Below are 18330 nucleotides of genomic sequence, written 5' to 3' on the forward strand. Positions count from 1 at the left end.
ACAGTGAGTGTATTCCAGGCAGTCTTGTAGAAGAACCCTTAGTGTCAGGAGATAATGAAAGCACGTGTTACCTGTGACTGAGCTCAAATGGTGCCGTGACCCGGCAATTTCTTTTTACTGCTGGCACATCCCTGCACAGCATAGGACATCAGCATTGCCTTCATGTCAATTTAATAAGGTTTCTCTGTCAATGACATAATCAAATACACAGTGGGAAGGAGCAGGGGCTTTCAGGGATGGCTCGGAAACTTTACGGTTTTTCCATTTATTTTTAAAATGCAAATTACACTAGTAAGTCAAAAAAATCACTCTGTTAAAAATACATTCAGAATTAACAAACGCAAAAATGAAAAAAAAGACACATCAGGATTGTAACTCTTGCCTTCTGAATATTAGGTTTATAACAAAAGCTCAGCCTAGAAAAATAGCATTCTTCACCGGATTTTGAGGAGGATACAGCCGTACAACTTAGGTGTTTTTCCAGATATAATCACGCTACTGTGCTCACTGCTCTCAAAAAAAGACCTGTCCACTGATTACTTTTTAGTAGTCAACAACTGTTTTTGAAAATTTTGGTGGTGATGATCGGAGTGATTCGGTGGTAACTTGGCTGCAACTCAAAGCAGGAATATGAGGGCTAAATCTTTGTGCACCGAACTCTCTATCCATATACACGTCCTAGAAGGTGGAATCTCATCACAGCATGAATGTACAGTGAAACCTCATTTTAATAGTCACATTAATAGTCACGTTAGAATAGTTTCTGGCATGTATAGTATTTATATTTTAAGAATCAAAGGACAATACATTGGTAAATAGTTTTCTCATACGTTAAACATGCATGTCACTATAAAATTATCATATGAGGTTTCACTGACATGATTTAATTGGATATTTTATAAGTGTATGTATGGACAAACATATACAAACCACTGAGAAAATTCAAGCACAAGAGCTGGAACCTTTTTTCGTAGTTTATGTTCCAGTAGTAACCTTTGTTCCTTTATCATTTTCAAATGTATATGTGTGTATATCACAGACATCCATGCAAACACAGTAATGGGACTGGTTTATGTGGGTCTGGATGGGTTAAGGTCCAAGGTAGGTTAACCCAATAACTTAAACTTCATAGAAACCAAGAGAAAAAGTTGCTCCATGCCAATTTGTAACTTTTCAAGTCTGAATTTCACCCCATTTAAGGATGATGTATTAGTTAAAAAAAAATTGATTTTAGTGTCTCAGGTGGATCCAAGAAAAACCATGACTCATCTGAGTTCCTGACAAGCCTGAGCTAATTATGTTTCCCACTAGTGAAAACCAAATAATGCTTGAATATATAGAACAAAATTTCCCAGGAATCCAGAATATTCCATAAACACATTGATCTACTATTAAGTTTCCAAAGGCATCTTGTTGCCAACTACGTTAACAGCACAGTTTTTCTGCCACAATAATACAGGAGGATTAAAATACACTCTAACACGCAACAGATCCCCCGAATACCACAAAGAGATCTCAAATATTTCACCAAGGTAACTATTGCTCCCCCCGCCCACCCAAAAAATAATCTCGTACGCTGAAGTTAGGAAAAAAAGTTCACCTACATAGGGTCTTCAATTTGAATTAGATATAAAAGAGTAAACATAGCTAATACATATTCAGTTGGCCTCTGTCGATAGAAATCCACAGCTGTTTCTGTGTTAGTAAAAGACATTTGTAGATACTTTTAAAAGCACCTAGAGTGCGATAAATACAATCAGTGAGTTAAGCCATTGCTGCTCTCTGCTTCCAGTAGATTAAGGAGTTTAGTAGAGTAATAAGTTTTACTTTGTCCCACTCAACCCCATCAGAAGACCATGGTTAAGGATTATAAAGATGACGATTATTGTTGTTGTGGTTATTGTTACTTGTCTCTTTTTGGCCACCACGGAGGCTCAATGGGAAAGCACTTTGCTGACAGCTGGCGGTTTCGTACACAGACACACTGGAGCTGCTGAGCTAAGCAGTCTTGTTCCTCGACATGAAACACACAGACTGGAACCCACTCGGAATTAATAGCAGTGTGTTAGCCTAAAGGAAGTGACTCGGGGATGTCTGCACTGAGATTCTTGGGCGCACAACGTAGGTGGGTTAAGGCAAGTATGTACGGTACAGCCTTTAGGGCCAACAACCTGCCATTCGGACTTGGGTGACAGGGGCATCATGGCGTGTTTTGTTTGTGGTTTTTGCAGTTACCTTGCCTACATAACCATGGTGCTATCAAGACGTATGGAGTGCAGAAGACAGGGCTCTCAAACTAATGTGCCCTGGATGACTTCACAGCTCACAGAGGCCGAAGGGCTGGGCTGCGGAGGAGTTAGTGACGGCCAGCAGAGGGCACCAACATGTCTCCTTAGGAACTTTCCAAAGGCCTGGGAGAAAGAAGCCTGCTTTCAGGAAATCCAAAATGGGCCTGTCCTGCATATTTGTCTGTTTCAGTTAGAAAGAGGAGGCCAAGAGGAATTGGTGTGTGCCTGTGTTTGTATCTGTGTGTGTGTGTGCGTGTGTGTGTGTCCCAGTATGGAAGCTTTATGTTTGTTTTGTAAATATGTATGTATATTTAAACTCAATTGCTTCTTGCTCTTCATAAAATGCAGGAGGCCACTGCGAAACAAGTTCTTTGAAAGGTCCAGGAGCCGACGTACTGAAGCCATCTGTATTATTTTGACCTAAGAGAGGGAGAGAAGAGAGGTTTTAGTTGAGGGGGAGAGCTCAGCACCTTTCCGCCCCACCGCCAAGCACAAGAACAAGACCCTGCCCCCGAAAAATGAAGTCCAAGCCCCAATTGTGCTTAAAATAGACAATTTTCCTCTCCTTTTCTTTTTTTCTCAGTGTGACCTCCTGGATAGAAAGGCCACTCATGGTAATTTAAAATCCACTTCTGGGGACAAATGAAATGAATATGTTATTGCTGTACAATTAGGCTACCAAAAAGAATGCGATGTTTTCAAATGTTGTCTAACAGACCATGAGACATTCTCACAGTTGATGCTGCAGGGAGCCCAGACAGACCCACACGAGCCATGGCACACAGGTCAGCGGTCGTCAAAGCAGCTACTTTGTTAGAAAATTAACCTGTGGACACGAGAATGTTTTTGTGCAGCAACTTCGTAGCTATTATTTGTTTCTAAGAGGCTTACCAAACTATAAGAAAAAAACGAGTGAAAACCTTTCCTTTTTAGATGGATTATAGATCATCTAAAGAATTACAGGCCAAGAACATTCACTCAACTTAACGGAAAAAAAAAAAAAAAAAGAGGACCGTCTATTGATTGACTACAGGAACTGAAACATAGCTGTGAATGGAAATCAGTAAGGGCAGTGTTTTCAAAGCTTTGTCCACGCTCTCGGCCACAGAAGATTTGCTGGGGATAATGGAACCCCCACAGCTAAAAGTGCACATTGCTTTTAAGCGTTTGCTTCCTTCTAAGGAACAGCTTTTATTTCCAGTTGCTATACAATATTGTTAGAGTGCTTGAACTGGCCCATGATGTTCAATTACTCTTAATTTACAACACTTATTTATGGTAGGTTGACAGGAGGAGGTACACCCCAAAGGACAAAGACACGGGAGACGCTCAGGTCTCTGCCTTTCAGCAGCGGATGAGGGTTATGTGTGAATCAGTTTTGGTTTTTCATAGGATTTGAGTAGGCAGTGGCTCTCCAATAATAGGTTTTGAGGGCTCCAAAGTTGAAAGAGCCCTTCATTCCGCACTGTATAATGTTTTCACGTTATATCCCATGAAATTCACATGAAATCCTATGAAAAGGGAAGAAAGGGAATGCAGAAAAAGGGGAGGGGTGCAGGCAGGTATGGAAGCATGGCAGCTACGTTAGCGTGGAGAAGGACAAATAAATAAATTAAAAATTGGGGGATGTAATGCCAGCGCACACTCACAGTCCGTCTGAGAATTTGGAAGAAACATTGAACCAAGGGGTCAGGAAAACTGGTTAATAATCAAATTGTGTGACTGTTTTTCTTTCTCTTGGTTCATTTTCCTCAACTGTAAAATAAAACCTTACTGTTCTAGTATTTGAAGGGGGGTGCTTTGTGGAAGGGATGGTAGTGGTATTTTGGCTGATTTGATATATACCTTAAGTATTTCTAGCTTCCTAAATTTGAATTCCATTAAACATTTAACTTATTTTATGGGCAGTGAAACTGGGAAGCTCTCATATAGTTTTACCATTCCCAGACAGTAAGCAGAAAAAAAGTATTTTTATTATTTTTGGTTTGGCATTTAAAGGATTCTATTTAATGCAATCGTGGGAAGGTTTGTCCTCCAGGAATTCAATGCTGGATATTAAGCTTGCAGAGTCCCCTCTTTAAAGACACTAGAATTATAAATACCGGATTTGAAACCATATACTTGATTATAAATAGCATTCTCAGGTTTTTATCATAGCTGGTCCTTACATAAGTGGTTACATCTAATTTATTATAGCTTGATCATATTCACTGATCATTCCTATTGACCAACATAATGAAATACTATGTGATAAAAATGTTATGTGATATTGTCCGAAGCGAGCAATTGCAAGCCTTGTAGATGTTCTGATCTACTCTTGAGCACAAACATATTGTGACATGTTATTGGGCTGATTCGTATGTAATATACTGTTTACAGAGAAAATCCTTTGGGAATGAAATATAGCATATGTTTGATTTCTGACTTGATAGTCTTTCCATGAGTAATATTGGTTAAAATAAGCATTGTTCCAACTAATGATAAATTGTTTAGTAAGCTCTTACTATGTGACAGGTTTTATGTTTTATATGCTTTACATGCATTATTTCATATAAATTCAGAACAACTATATGAAGTACATATGCTGTCATCTCTACTTTGCAGGCGAGGACACTTAGACTTGGCAAGAATAAATAAAGTTATTCAAATAAAGGTATATGTCCAAGGTCATGAAGGATTTTTGCTCAGGCAGTCTGCCTTCAGTAGGTCGTCTTAACCACTACTCCTTACTGCTTTGCCTTTGCTTTTTAATAGAACACTTTACACAAGGCTATGATACAATACTGAGAAGAATGGTAAAGAATTTAAAGGATTTATAACTTTTAATTTTTGTTTAAGCTGTCAAGTCTTTCTGGGAGGATAGGAAACATATGGTATAAATAGAAAACAACTGTAGTACAGGGCAAAGGAAAAAAGAGAAATATCAGAGGAAAAAGAGATGTTTTATATGGGAAATATATTTTAAGATACAATCTGAACGACAGTATGGTTTCAGAGTAGAATTTGGAAAAAGAGATGTTTGGTGTCAAGAGAACAGCATGGACAATTGGAAAAATACATATAATACTTGCAAAAGGCAAGAATTCTAGCTTGTCTGGAAAAAAAAATGGCTAAGGGGAGAAATTAGACTATTTATGTCCTCAGTAGATTTGAAGCTTCAGGAGGACGGGTGCCAATTCTTATTCATCATTACATTTTCCTAGTGTTTCCCAGCATTATCTGCATATGGTTGGGACTCAAAAGTTATTAAGAGTTGAAGAGAAGGATAATATTTCAACAGAACATTGGGGCTGGATCACAGTAGACTTGCAGGCTATGCTAAGGAGTTTGGACATTGTTCAGTAGGTAATAGGGAGTCATTGATAGTTTTGGGGCAGGGGAGTCAAATTATCAGAGTGGTATTTTAGGAAGATTAATTTGGCAGCCACATGGAAAATGGGATAGGGTTTCCAAAGTAAGAAAGAGACTGAAAAACTTAAGGCAATGAATGCCCAAATTAAGGTACTGGTTGTGGGGGTGTAAAAGAGGGCACGTATGGGTACCGTTTACAGAGGGAATGCTTTGAATGACACACAGTATTGGCTGATTTCTGAACTGATAAAGTCTTTTTTATGAGTGGTGTTACCAAATGCTTCCAGGGAACCACAAGGGACACAAAGAAAAATGCAGGCATGATGCATCGATTATTCCCTTTTTAAAGAGAAGCTTAAAAGCAGTATATAAAGATTACTTTAATCTCTCTGGAGGAGAAATACTCTAAAAATCCATTTATTATCCTACACACTAACAATATCTAAAGGTAAAATGATTCAATGGTGGAGGACAACGACGACAAACACATATCTTCAAAGAGAGAAGCTCACATTTCAAAATGAATTGGAATCTTACTTTCTATTTTGATCTTCGCTTGCAATTCAGCATATCACTTGATGCTGATATATAGAATTTGTTATCAGTTGTTATCCAAGGGAATTTGCCTAAACACAGATATAAAAATCAGGCTTTGATTGTTTGTCTGCTCTCTTGAGTGCTAGAGTTAAGGGACTGATAAGTTTCAGGGTTAATATTCTGGTTTCATTTTCACTTTTCTCAGCAGAAAAATGCTAGAGAAAGAGTATTATTGCTCAGTTTTTGATATTTTTAACACTGTATAACTAGGGTGATAACCTATCACTTATCATCCAAACGAGAACATTTTCGGGAGTAATGAGTGCTGGTAATAATATACCAGGGCACCCGACGTAAACTGAGACTATCTTGAGAAAACCAGAACATATGGTTTATATAGTTACATATAACCACCTACAATGTTGTAACATTTTCAAAATATATAACTTTGGGTTAACGCAAAGAAGCCATATATTATATAGGTTTTTTAGCCATAGAGTCAATACCATGACTAAAGGTTATTTTAGAGATGGCATTTCTGATAAGTTAAATTTTAAGAAAATTATGAAGGAAATGTTATTAGAATTATCCCAATCAAAACAATATTAATAGAAGGGAAAATACTGGAAGTAAACAACTGAAGGAAAGCCACATGCATCTATTTTGTGCACAATGACGTTTACTTAATCCTCTTTCAGTATCCCAGAAGAACACCTCCAAAGTAAAGCACTTACATGTACATAGGCTGTAGTTGTAAATGAGATGTCTTCTGAGGGCCTTGATAGCCATAAGAGTCAAAGCCACCTATGAAATCAACTGAAAAGGGACAATTGCCTTCATTAGTTAACTTTTCAGAAGAGATAAACATGTACGTTCAAGATCTCACACAGGTTACTAATATAAACCTTTTAATAATCTATTAAACTCAAAGTGACTAATTGTGCAGAAAAAAATCCTTCAAGATAGTGATTCCCCCCCTCCCCAACTGTTAGATTCAACTATTGCTTTCCAAGAATCTATTTACTTGGGAGAAGGAATTATGTACTCCTCTCAAGCATCCAGGACATAATTGGAGCAGAAATTCACTTGCACATTAAAGATGCTGTATGTCTTTTTCGTTAGCATGGAAATTTTCTGCAAAACATTACAAATGTAAAAAATAATGATCGCTCAAATGCATGTATCTATCAGCAATTGCAGTGCTAGTAACAATATTATGTACTATGATTGTCAAAGTACAAGGTGCTGCGATGGAGCTCATGTAAATTCACTCAACACAGCTGTCCCTGCCATTATGTGGTTTATAATCTGAAATAGACAATCAGAAATAAAGATGTGGAGCAAAGTCTAACCAAACATTCAAATGCAAAACATACCTAGATATTGAAAGTAAATAACATATAACGAGAGTTACTGTGGTAGATTTTATTATCCAAAATGGCTGCAGCAATATCTCCTATTCCATATCTGCTTGCGATGTGACCTTGACACTCTTTCCATCTGGTGGTTTGGGGCTATGTCCCTTCCCCTTGAACCCAGGTAGACCTTTGTGCCTGTTTTGATCACCAGTAGAGTATGGTAGAAGTGATGCCATGTGACTTCCGATGCTAGATCATATGTCATGCACTTCCCTTTGCTCTTTTGGGATGTTCTCTTTTGGAACACAGCCCCCATGCCCAAACTAGGAATCCCATACTAGCCCAGGTGGAGAGATGAATGGAGAATCCGTGGATATGTATTTTGGCTGACAGGGTAGCTGAGGTCCCAGCTGATAGCATCTACCCTCAGACGTATGAGAAAAAGTGCCTCCAAATGATTCCAGCTCCAAGCTGTAGAGTCAGTCCAGACTTGGAGTCTTCCTGGCTGAGGCCCCTGACATCAGGGATCAGGAACAAACCATTCTTGCTGCCGTCCCGTGGCCAAGTGGTTAAGTTTGCGTGCTCCACTTGGTGGCCCAGGGTTTCCGTGGTTCGGATCCTGGGCGTGGACGTGGCACCGCTCATCAGGCGGCATCCCACATAGCACAGCCAAAGACACTCAAAACTAGAATATACACCTATGTACTGGCGGGCTTTGGGGAGAAGAAGAAGAAAAAAAGAAGAAGAAACAAGCCATTTTCACTGTGCCCTGTCTGGGTTCTTCACCCACAGAATCCAGGAGCATAATAAATGGTTTACATCACTAAGTTGTGGAAGCAATAGTAGCTGGGACACTGAATACTAAGAGGTAGAGTGAAAAAGTTTTGCTTTTGTTTTTTCTTTTCCTCCTGGATATAGAGCTTGTGTGATGGGGATTTTAAAAGAGGCAAGACAACAGAAGGCTGACAAGATAGATGACAGGCGGGAGAAAGAAATGGAAGTAGAGGCTGAATTAGGATGCCAGAGGATAACCTTACTTTTACTTGGGCTTAGCTTTGACTAGTTTCTGTTCTCTTTTTAACATCCTAAGTGCTACAGGTAGGAATTAGAGCGAGGAATGAAGTAACGTAAAGTCCATGATGTCTATTTGTTTGTTTAGTAGGGAATTTTTTTATTAGATTTTATTTTTTAGAGCAGTTTTAGGTTCACAGTAAAATTGAGCAGAAAGTACAGAGAGTCCTATATACCCTCCCATCTTCACACAGGCACAACCTCCCCTACTACCAACATCCCACACCAGAGAGGTGCATTTGTTACAATCAATGAACCTACACAGAGATGACATCGTCACCCAAAGTCCATTTACATTGGAGTTGACTTCTGGTGTTTTAAATTCTATGGGCTTTGACAAATGTATAATAATATGTGTCCACAATTTTAGTATCATACAGAGTAGTTTCACTGCCCTAAAAACTCTCTGTGCTCTCGCTTTTTATCCACCCCCCCTTAACCTCCAGCAATCACTGATCTTTTTACTGTCTCCATAGTTTTGCCTTTTCCAGAATGTCATACAGTTGGAATCATACAGTATGTAGCCTTTTCTGATTGGCTTCTTTCACTCAGTACTATGCATTTAAGGTGCCTCCATGTCTTTTTATGGTTTAATATCTCATTTCTTCTTAGCATGAAAATGCTTTTATCGAAGCAGAATTTCTCTTCTCATCAAAAGTGAGTATCATGAAAAGAACAGAGACCATGATATTAGAAGGATCAGAGTTCAAATACCGCTTTGACCACTTGCCAGCTGTGTGACCTTAAACAAATCACTTAACATCTCTTAAAACAGGAATTGTAATACTTATCTCATACAATTAGTGTGAGGATAAAAAGGATAAGGAATGTAGAGCTCTGGGTGAGACATATTGTATGGAAGGAGAAAATTAAAACCCTCTGAAAAAATTCAGGATTTTCTTTATAATTCTTCTAAGCCACACATTGTAGGAGAAAGACAGACAGAAAATGTTTAATTTGAGACAACTATAGAACTATACAGAATATTTTATAGAGGATGAATTAAAAGAGAGTGAATCTCTTTTATTTTCTGAATTGCCCACATTTGCTAATTAGCTAATGTAAATGGTACCAGAAGAGTTATACAATAATTGAATGGTGACTATATTTAAAGTTGGTGTTTTGAGAAAATGTTGTCCAATATTGAGAAATATTGAGAAAATATTGACTGGGGATTCGTTGCAGATAGTGCTTAAATTCCCATTCACTTGGTTTTGCTCTTGTCAACATTGAGACTTAATTAAGGACTAGCTTGATGAAAAGTATTCACAGCATTAGAGTTTCCTTGTTCTGAGGTTCCCTTTCAGTAGCGTGGTCCCACCTTGGTGCTGGAGAATAAAGGGCGTTAGATCAAGATCAGGGCGAATGTAAACAGTAAGGTCTCCTGCACTGAAATCGAGATCCAAGTCAAGCTCAGGTTTATCAGTGTTGTTGTTTTGAAATATCTCCTTAGCTTATTTCCCGGGGGTTTGAGATGGATGGCAGAAAAAGCCAGATGGTAATTACAAGCCGACAACTGTAGAGTGAGCTAAGGAAAAACCTGAAGAAACCAAGATGAATCTTCAAGACCAATGGATAGAACCAGGACCAAAAATGGGAAACAAAGCTTGAGTCAGGAGCAAAGAATACTTTCCTAAGACATGAGAAAAGGCCAGAAGGGAAATGAGGTGTGTCTTGAACATGGGTTGTGATGGAGCTTGAGTTGTCTGAGGCTTGCTCTTATTAGCCATGTTCTGTCTCGTGTGTGGGTTGGTAGAGCTGGCTACAACTGCCCAATTGGAGAGAATAGCTCTAAATCTCTGATGGAAGGATTGTGATTGTTTTGATCATTCTGATCATTTAGATTAGCCCGGGCCGTGGAAGAGGATCCAGCAGCAGGACACTCAGAACCAAGATGAGGAAAGAAGAGGATCTGAATGTAACCAGGGTGGATTTTTACCATTTCACCCATAAGGGGACATTCAAATTTATACCAGAATCAAAGGGCATATTTTCTGTAGCATATTTTACATACATGCCTGAGTTCACAGCCAAGGAAATGCGTAAGGTCCATTTCCACATTCATTCATCCTCAGAAACTGCTTAGATGTCTTCCTAAAGACCTCGGGGAGAGGAATAGGAATACGTTGGCTCCAACTGACCGCTACAGTTAGGATTATGGTGGTCAGAGTAGATAGGCTTGATTCCTAGTGCCTTTTGCAGAAAGGAGCTTTAACTCCATCTGGAAATCTTTGGGGTACCATTTGGGTGAAGAGCAGAAGTAGGAGAAGCTATTTTTTTCTCTCTCAAAAAACTGAATTACTAGGGTGAGCTTAAATTTTTGAAATACCCTTAATGCGACTTTGGTCTGTTTTCTATTTCTTTTATATAATCACATTTATTTAGGCCTGAAGAGGTTACTGCATCCTGTAAAACTTCTGAGCAACAGGGGTCATGAAACATCTGACCGGTCCTTCTGCAAGTAATTGTGATGGCACTAGTTGTTCGGCTCATAGCTTATCTCTGTATTATTTAGAAAAAAGTACTTTTTATTAATCAGGAATCTCCTTAATTCCTGAAAATAAAAACAAAATAAATTCCTGACAATTGCAAAATACTTAATAGTTCCTAAGCCTTTTCAGGTGACATCATTTATCTTTATGATAGTACTGTGAGGTGGGTAGCAACAATTATCTTCACTTTACAGATAAATACAGATTTACCTGACCGCTTGGGGATACACAACAGCTGAGGACGGGATTAGAAGCCAGGTAGTCTCTTTCCCTCCTAAGTATATTGAAAAAGTGATTTCTGCTTTTTACCCATGCCATTCCAGTAAATTCCTGGAAGGTTATCAAAGGTTTTGCATCACATTTTGGATTCAGTCTAAAATCTTCAGGCTTTTGTTTTCTTTTAATATTATTCATTTAATAAAAGTTTTTGAGTTTTTGCTTTGAGTCTTTTATTGGCTGTAGATGCCTCCCTTTGTTCTTTATTCTCCAGCATCTTTCCTCTGTTCTCTCTAGAAAATTTACTCTTCCATCTTCGTCTCGTCTCCAATCTAATACGCTAGGTGTATCCCCACGGGAAGAGTAATCGATGCAAAACCACCTGTGCTGGGTTTGCAGGTGGTGGTTACTAACAAGATGTCTTGGTTTTCTGTAACATATCTTTAAGAGGGGATGAGGCCAGCATCCTTCAAGGTTTAGTTCATTTCTTTTGTGTCTGATAACTTCTGCAGGACACCATATAAACATTTAAGCAATCCTTTCTTCTGAAAATTATTTATATTCTCAGCCCCATCTTGCATAACTCTGATTACAGTGATGTTTTTCAAAGTAAGGAGGGATGTTTTCTTTACAGCCACTTGGCTATTGTCTATGTTATTTCAATGCTTATCAGAAAATGTGAAAGACAGAGGAATTACTGAAGGCCTGAATTAGAATTAGGAGAATGAGAAAGGAAAGATAACAATGAGTGCAAGATAAATGGAGAAAGAGGTAGAAAACAGAGGACATGCCGAGTTTTTGAATATGGATGAAGGGATGGAAAAGGCAGGATTTAAAGCTGGCTCTTAGAAATTTGTTGGCTAGGGGAATGTTGCTGCCTTTAACAGGACAAAAAAGAATGTCAGGAGGGAGTTGGGGTTTGACTTCATTTGGAAATGTAGTAGGTAAGTTATAAGTGGCACATGCAAGTGGCAAGGACCAGGAAACACTTGAAAAAGGGAAATGTAACTGTGATTGGTGCAAGGTGAATCGGGGACACGCCGGGATTTTAGAGATGAACTTCTTTCTCCTCATTCAGCTTTGTTGTGCTTCATTGCAACCTATCTCCACCTGACCTATTATAAGTCTACTTGTTTCTTTGCTGATTCCATCACGACAATGTCAGCTGCATGGGATTTACTGTATATTACCGTTTACTACAGTAGCCCCAGAACCCAGGACAGTGTCTGGCTCATGGGAGACCCTCAATATGTCTTTACTGAATGAACTCTGTAGACCCTGTAGGCTGTAAAGAAAAAGGAGGAAATCAATTAGAGCATGGAAGATGCTGGTAAAATTTCTAAGGGAAATCTGAGTGCTTTCACCTTTTCCTCCATAAAGCCTTGAATAATAACAAAAAGAAGACCTTTTATAGAAGATCTAGAATGTTAGTTGTGGCCTGGGTCCCGTGAGATAAAAGAAACTCTTTTATACCAATGGAAAGAAGCCACCACTGTAGTCTCTTTGGCCTGGAGGAATGGAAGGAAAGAGGCTAGGACATCCTTTAGCAGGAAAATGGCTGGAGTGAGAGGGTCATTCATTGACAAATGCTATCAAGTGTCACAAATGTTGATAAAATTAGTAGGAAAAACATTGTTCGTTCTCTGGCCAGTTCAGAGTATTGTAAACAGAGGTACACAAGTGAGCAGAAGGTGACAAAACAAAATAAAATTGGAACTTGCTTAATCTTCGCCTCATTGGGAAGATTTGCCTTTGGTTCTCTGAAGACAACTCAAGAACGTTATCATTTTCTTTGCAATTGTGACAGCGTTTTCTCTTTACCTTAGTTTTCTTATCTGCAATATGGGTATGTTTATATCTACTGACCTATAGAGGCACAGGGTGGTCCAATTATTTTAAATTAGCAAAGTGCCATATCAGTTTAATAACTATGATCTAATAACATTAATAATAATGGAATTTAGAAATTACCTAGTAAGAGAAAAATGCTTTTTGAATAAATATGCTTCACTAAAATATATTCCCTGTTGTGAATTTCCCTTTCATATAAACCTTTTGATCACGAACACTGAGTTCAGTGAACCTAAAACTGCCTTTTTAAATACATGTTGGCAGCGAGGTATTGTAATAGAAAATTGTACGTTGGTTGTTAATGACAAAGCCACTAGTCAACATACTCTGTTTTGGAGACAGAGCTGGAAAAGACCATGAGGGGAAACTTTAAAAGGCAGTTCACAGAAAGCTAAGCCTAAATATTTAGAAGAACTCATTGAAAGACATGAAAGAGTTTGTGTGTGCCTATGAAAATGGAGCGTATATCCATTATCTCTGCAGGTAAGAATTTTAGGGGTACTTATCTCCAGTTGCACAAAAAGAACTTAGAGCATAACCAACTGTAGGCCAAATTCAAAAGAAGCACCTTCCCCCCGTGCAGACTTATTTGGTGATGGCAATTCAGCTTATTGTGTGAGCCTGAGGTATTTGGTCTGGGCTAAATGCCCTGAGTGGACTCTGAACTATTTTTTTTTTTCTAATTAGGAAAACACAGCCCTTTGTAGGGGTACTTTATCCGGTTGTTGCCTGAAAGGTCACTAAATTGTTTCGCTACAGAGAGCTTCTGGCAGGTGAAGCATGTGGTGAATGAAATGAGACGACTTAGCGAAATCGCTGCCCATGCTTCACTTCCTAACCTGGTTCAGCAAATACATTTCCTCAGGGTCCCTCTGAGTTGTATCAGAAACAGATCTTCAATATTTTAAACTTGGTGACACATTTACATACGCTAAAAAATGAAAGTGAAAAGCAATGACTACAATGGTATCCGAATAAATAAAATATTTCTTTAGTTAGAACTAGTTTGAGTAATCACTTTAAGTTTTTGGGCCTAAAAACTCCAAAATGAAATATAACTTCTACTTGATAAGCTGATTTTTTTTTTTTTATTCTTGCCCGTTTCTGCCAATTCTCAGGGAGGGCAATGCCTTAGGTGAGATTTGGTGAAACACATACTGGTATTCTGCTGAGACCAGGATCCCGGCATCTGATAGTTTTCTAATAATTGAAGCCACCACTGGATACATCACAGGGAAGCTGTGACGTGGCGTAAAGATTGAGGGCTTTGGAGTCAGAAGACCTGGGCTCATGTTGTGCGTGCACTTCTTAGCAGCGTCGTACCCATAAACAGATCACAACTGCTCCGAGCCTTCCTTTCTTCCTCCATAAAGTGGGGATAATAAAACACCTTCAACTTCACAGGGTTACTGAGAGAAGCATATGTGTGCCATACTTAGATGCTCGTATATTAAAGATACGCTATGGATAGATTTGGGATCTCATTTCTTTTTGAAAGGGATTTATACAAAGAGAATGATTTGAATTATGCTTTAAAATGCATATTGAGTTTCTTTACTGAGAGGATGAGAACTTTGTATTAGAATTTACTAGAATTTTGTGTAGAATGACATAAGCACAGAAGGCATCAGCAGAAGCTGAGGAGAGCTGAGATAAGGCTGTGGAAACCCTTGAAACGTCCATTTAGTTGGTTGAGAGGACTGTGGTCTGAGAAGAAACAGGAATAGCCTGTGTGACACATGTAGAAAAAAAAGGGAAGATATTTTCTATTAAAAAAAAAACTACATAGAACTGAGTTTCCATATTTTCAATGTTTTTGGAAACTACCTCTTATATTATTTGAAAGGACAGAGACAGAGAGACTGGGACCAGCGTGGTTTGTGGTCCATGAGGTCTGACCCATCTGTGTCCAATGGAGTGGGTGAGAATAAAACGCTGAGAGCCCGTCCTCCTGGTTTAGGCAGAGGGGATGAGGTCAGCGCTTGGTGGAAGGACCACTTGGAGAGGAAAAGCTTAACTGTTCCTCTCAGACTCGGGCAGGGCTGTGAGGAGACAAAAGGATAATTCCAGTACAGAGAATTGTTGAAGATCTGGGGGAAAAACAGAAGGACTTTATGTTTGATAGCTTTGATGTTCTCAGGTTTGAGCACTAGGCTTATGGAGCCCAGAAAGGTTTGGATCAGGTCTTGTGGCAAGTCAATGGGAGAGGAGTGAAAGCATTGTCAACAACAGAGGAGTGAAAGCATTGTTGAGCAGGAGAAAGTATCCAGCAGAGTTTGCTGACTTTCTCCAGCAATATGCAGCAAGCCAGAATTAGAAGTGGGGAAACTGAACCTGAGCCTCGTCAGGCACGGATGTCGGAAATCCAAGCATGATGCAAGTGCAGGCAGGGAAGGAAACCAAGGGTGCTAGAGAAAGCATCACGGCAATTACTAATCCTGGAGATAGAGGATGAGTTGAAAGAGCCCAAGTATGAGAAAAACAAAGGTTCCAGTGGAGGAAGCTCGTAAATAAAGGTGAAGAAAAATTTCTCCAGGAGGGCAGCCGGAAAGCAAGGTGGGAGAAAAGATAGAAGCGTACAGTCAGGCAGAGAATTTAGAATTGGTGATTTTGGGGAAGTCTCCCTTCTCCATAATGAAGGAAATCCAAATGAGCCTCCCTGATGAAGGAAATCAAACAGGTAGATGAAGGGAGTGGTGATGAGGGTGGTAAGAATTGAGAAGGCCAAGAAATTGTAAAGTGAGAGTCAGAAAATCATGTATCCAGGTATCTTTAACACTTTGGATAGATGTGGAGAAGCATGCAGAATATGATGAAATAACTAAGCAAACTTCACCTTAGAGATGCCTGGGCTCACTTCTTGCCAATGCCATTTGGGTGGATTAGATTCACAAGTCCTTTCTTTTTTTGGTGAGGAAGATTTGCCCTGAGTTAACATCTGTGCCAATCTTTCTCTGTTTTGTATGTCGGATGCCGCCACAGCATGGCTGATGAGTGAAGTAGGTCTTCGCCTGGGATCCAAACCCACGAACCCAGGCCACCAAAGTGGACCGGGTGGAACTTTACCCATTCAGCCACTAGGCTGGCCCCTAGACTCACCAGTCTTTGTTTTGTTCTTTCCCCATTAGAATTGCTGTCAATTATATATGACATGCCTTTCAGCTGAAATTGGAGAGAGCATTTATTACACGCTATAGGTGAGCTAGGTAGACATGACTGGGTAAGTCTTCTCAGCTGACATCCAGGATGTATTTAGAATATATTTTAATACAGTGGTTTTAATTAGGGTGTGGGCATATCCATGTATACATATTTTGGGAAATAAAAAATAATGCATGCATGCTATAATCACCCAGTGGAGAAATATTTCTCGCCTTGTGGTTTTTGCTGCCATAATCTTTGCATCATTTTGCAGCCTCCAGAAAGGAAAATTACAAAACTCCTGAGCCTAAATTAATCATCTTTTTAGAACAACAGTTGCAGTTTCAGGAAAGAGAATGTCCAGTGGTTACGCTAACATTTTTATTGATATTTGGGAAAGTTGAAACTAGATTTGCTATGTTGAGCTCATTAAAAACACTTAAGAATACTCCTGTGTGAATTATGGTGTACATTTGGTCAATATGTATAGATCGAAAAAGTAGTCCCTTTAAAAAAGGTACACTTATTTTTGTTAAATTCTATGTATGCCTCTGATTTATCTCGGAGGTTTCACTGAAATGTCACTCCCTCAGAGAAGAATTTCCTGGTCTTCTTAATTGGACAAGGTGCCCCTGGGGTGCATGTCCACCTCACCTCTTCCTTCTCCTTGTCCAGGCTCTTAGTACACCTTAGTATAATTCCTCGTGTGAGTTGTGTGCTGGACCGTAAGCACCATGAAGGCAAAGGCAGCATCTGTTTGGTTTCCTGCTCCTCTAGTGACTAACACCCAGTGTACCAGAGAGTGGTTACTCCATAAATATGTGTTGAAAGCATCTATTTCAAGTACCACAGTGAAGTGATGTGGGAAGTAACCTTAGGAGATTTAAGTTCCACTCCCGGTTCTTTCTCTACATAACTGACTTGGAGCAAGTCAATTCGAGAGTTCCTTTCCTCAATTGTAAGATCAGGAGATTAAAGGAGGTAATTGCTAATACTGTTCATAGCTCTATGCTTCTGCGCAATTCCATATTTCTGGGATTGGTTTATATACCAAAGGTGGCAATAAAATATTTAAAATGAGCAAACCACCCAAAGGCATAGTGAATGGGAAAAATTAATACAGAGGAGTTAATTCCCTCTGGCTGTCACTACTATTATGCACTGACTTTGGTAAGCAAGTTTCCAGGGAGAGGAGCTGATGAATACAATACATAAATATATGGCATTTGGAACCAGAGACATGGCAATTCCCAATTGGAAAACAGTGATGTAAACGGTGGAATCTGGGAGAGGGGAGTAGGATTGACAGGTTTGGAGCCAACAGAAATACTGCCCCCCATTCAATTTCCCTCCGTGAGGAAGGTGTGTGGATGTGTGACTCTATGCTTCCCTTTGCCTCTCTCCTCTTGGGAATTCCTTTACCATCAACTTCATTAGTTATAAAGGCAGCAATCCATATCCAATTTTCTTTTTGTCAGGACTGTTCATGTATAAACTAGTCTCCTTTGTTGGAAACATTTGCAATTAATCCTATAAACCAAGAAACAAAAAATGCAAATCTTGCGCTGCCTGCCCCAGCCAACCCCAAGGACTCTAAGGCCTGACCACCATCTATTATACACAAAAACGAACTGAAAGTCCCACTTTGGGCCTAACCTAATTTTCAAGTGATAATAGACATGCATTCCCAGAAGCTCTCTATGCCTCTTGATAGCAACATCCTAATTTCCTTTCTGGTAAATGTTTTAAATAAGAGTTTAGCACCAAAGGAAATTAACCTTTAAATTAATTGTAATTATAAAATGCCATCACTGATTTTTGTCTTCAGCCTAATTACTTTCTATTATTTAAACAAACCTCACCTCCGGTGAGCTTTAAGTTTGTTTCTCTTTCATTCCCGGCCACACAATGCCAACCAATCCTAGCAAAGGCTTCCCTGAGTCTCTGCCGCTAGAGCAGCCTCATTTAAATGTCACACAGGATGTAGGGTTTGCCCCGTGCTCGCTGGTTTCCGAGACACTCTTT

The 18330-nt window shown here is 39.3% G+C and overlaps 1 protein-coding gene across 1 annotated transcript in view; it reads right to left on the reverse strand.

The window, feature by feature from the left end:
* Nucleotides 1-296: 296 nt before the first annotated feature.
* Nucleotides 297-18330, reverse strand: part of NKAIN2 (sodium/potassium transporting ATPase interacting 2) — a 919670-nt gene continuing 901636 nt past the window's right edge. Inside the window, exons 6-7 of the mRNA XM_046677804.1 lie at nt 6911-6992; nt 297-2708 (exon numbers count right to left, since the gene is read on the reverse strand). Of these exons, the coding sequence (XP_046533760.1) occupies nt 2699-2708; nt 6911-6992 (92 nt within the window). The 3' untranslated portion in view covers nt 297-2698. The remainder of the gene's footprint in view (nt 2709-6910; nt 6993-18330) is intronic.

Source organism: Equus quagga, chromosome 11 (assembly GCF_021613505.1).
Source record: "Equus quagga isolate Etosha38 chromosome 11, UCLA_HA_Equagga_1.0, whole genome shotgun sequence".
In the NCBI taxonomy this organism is placed as follows: Eukaryota; Metazoa; Chordata; class Mammalia; order Perissodactyla; family Equidae; genus Equus; species Equus quagga.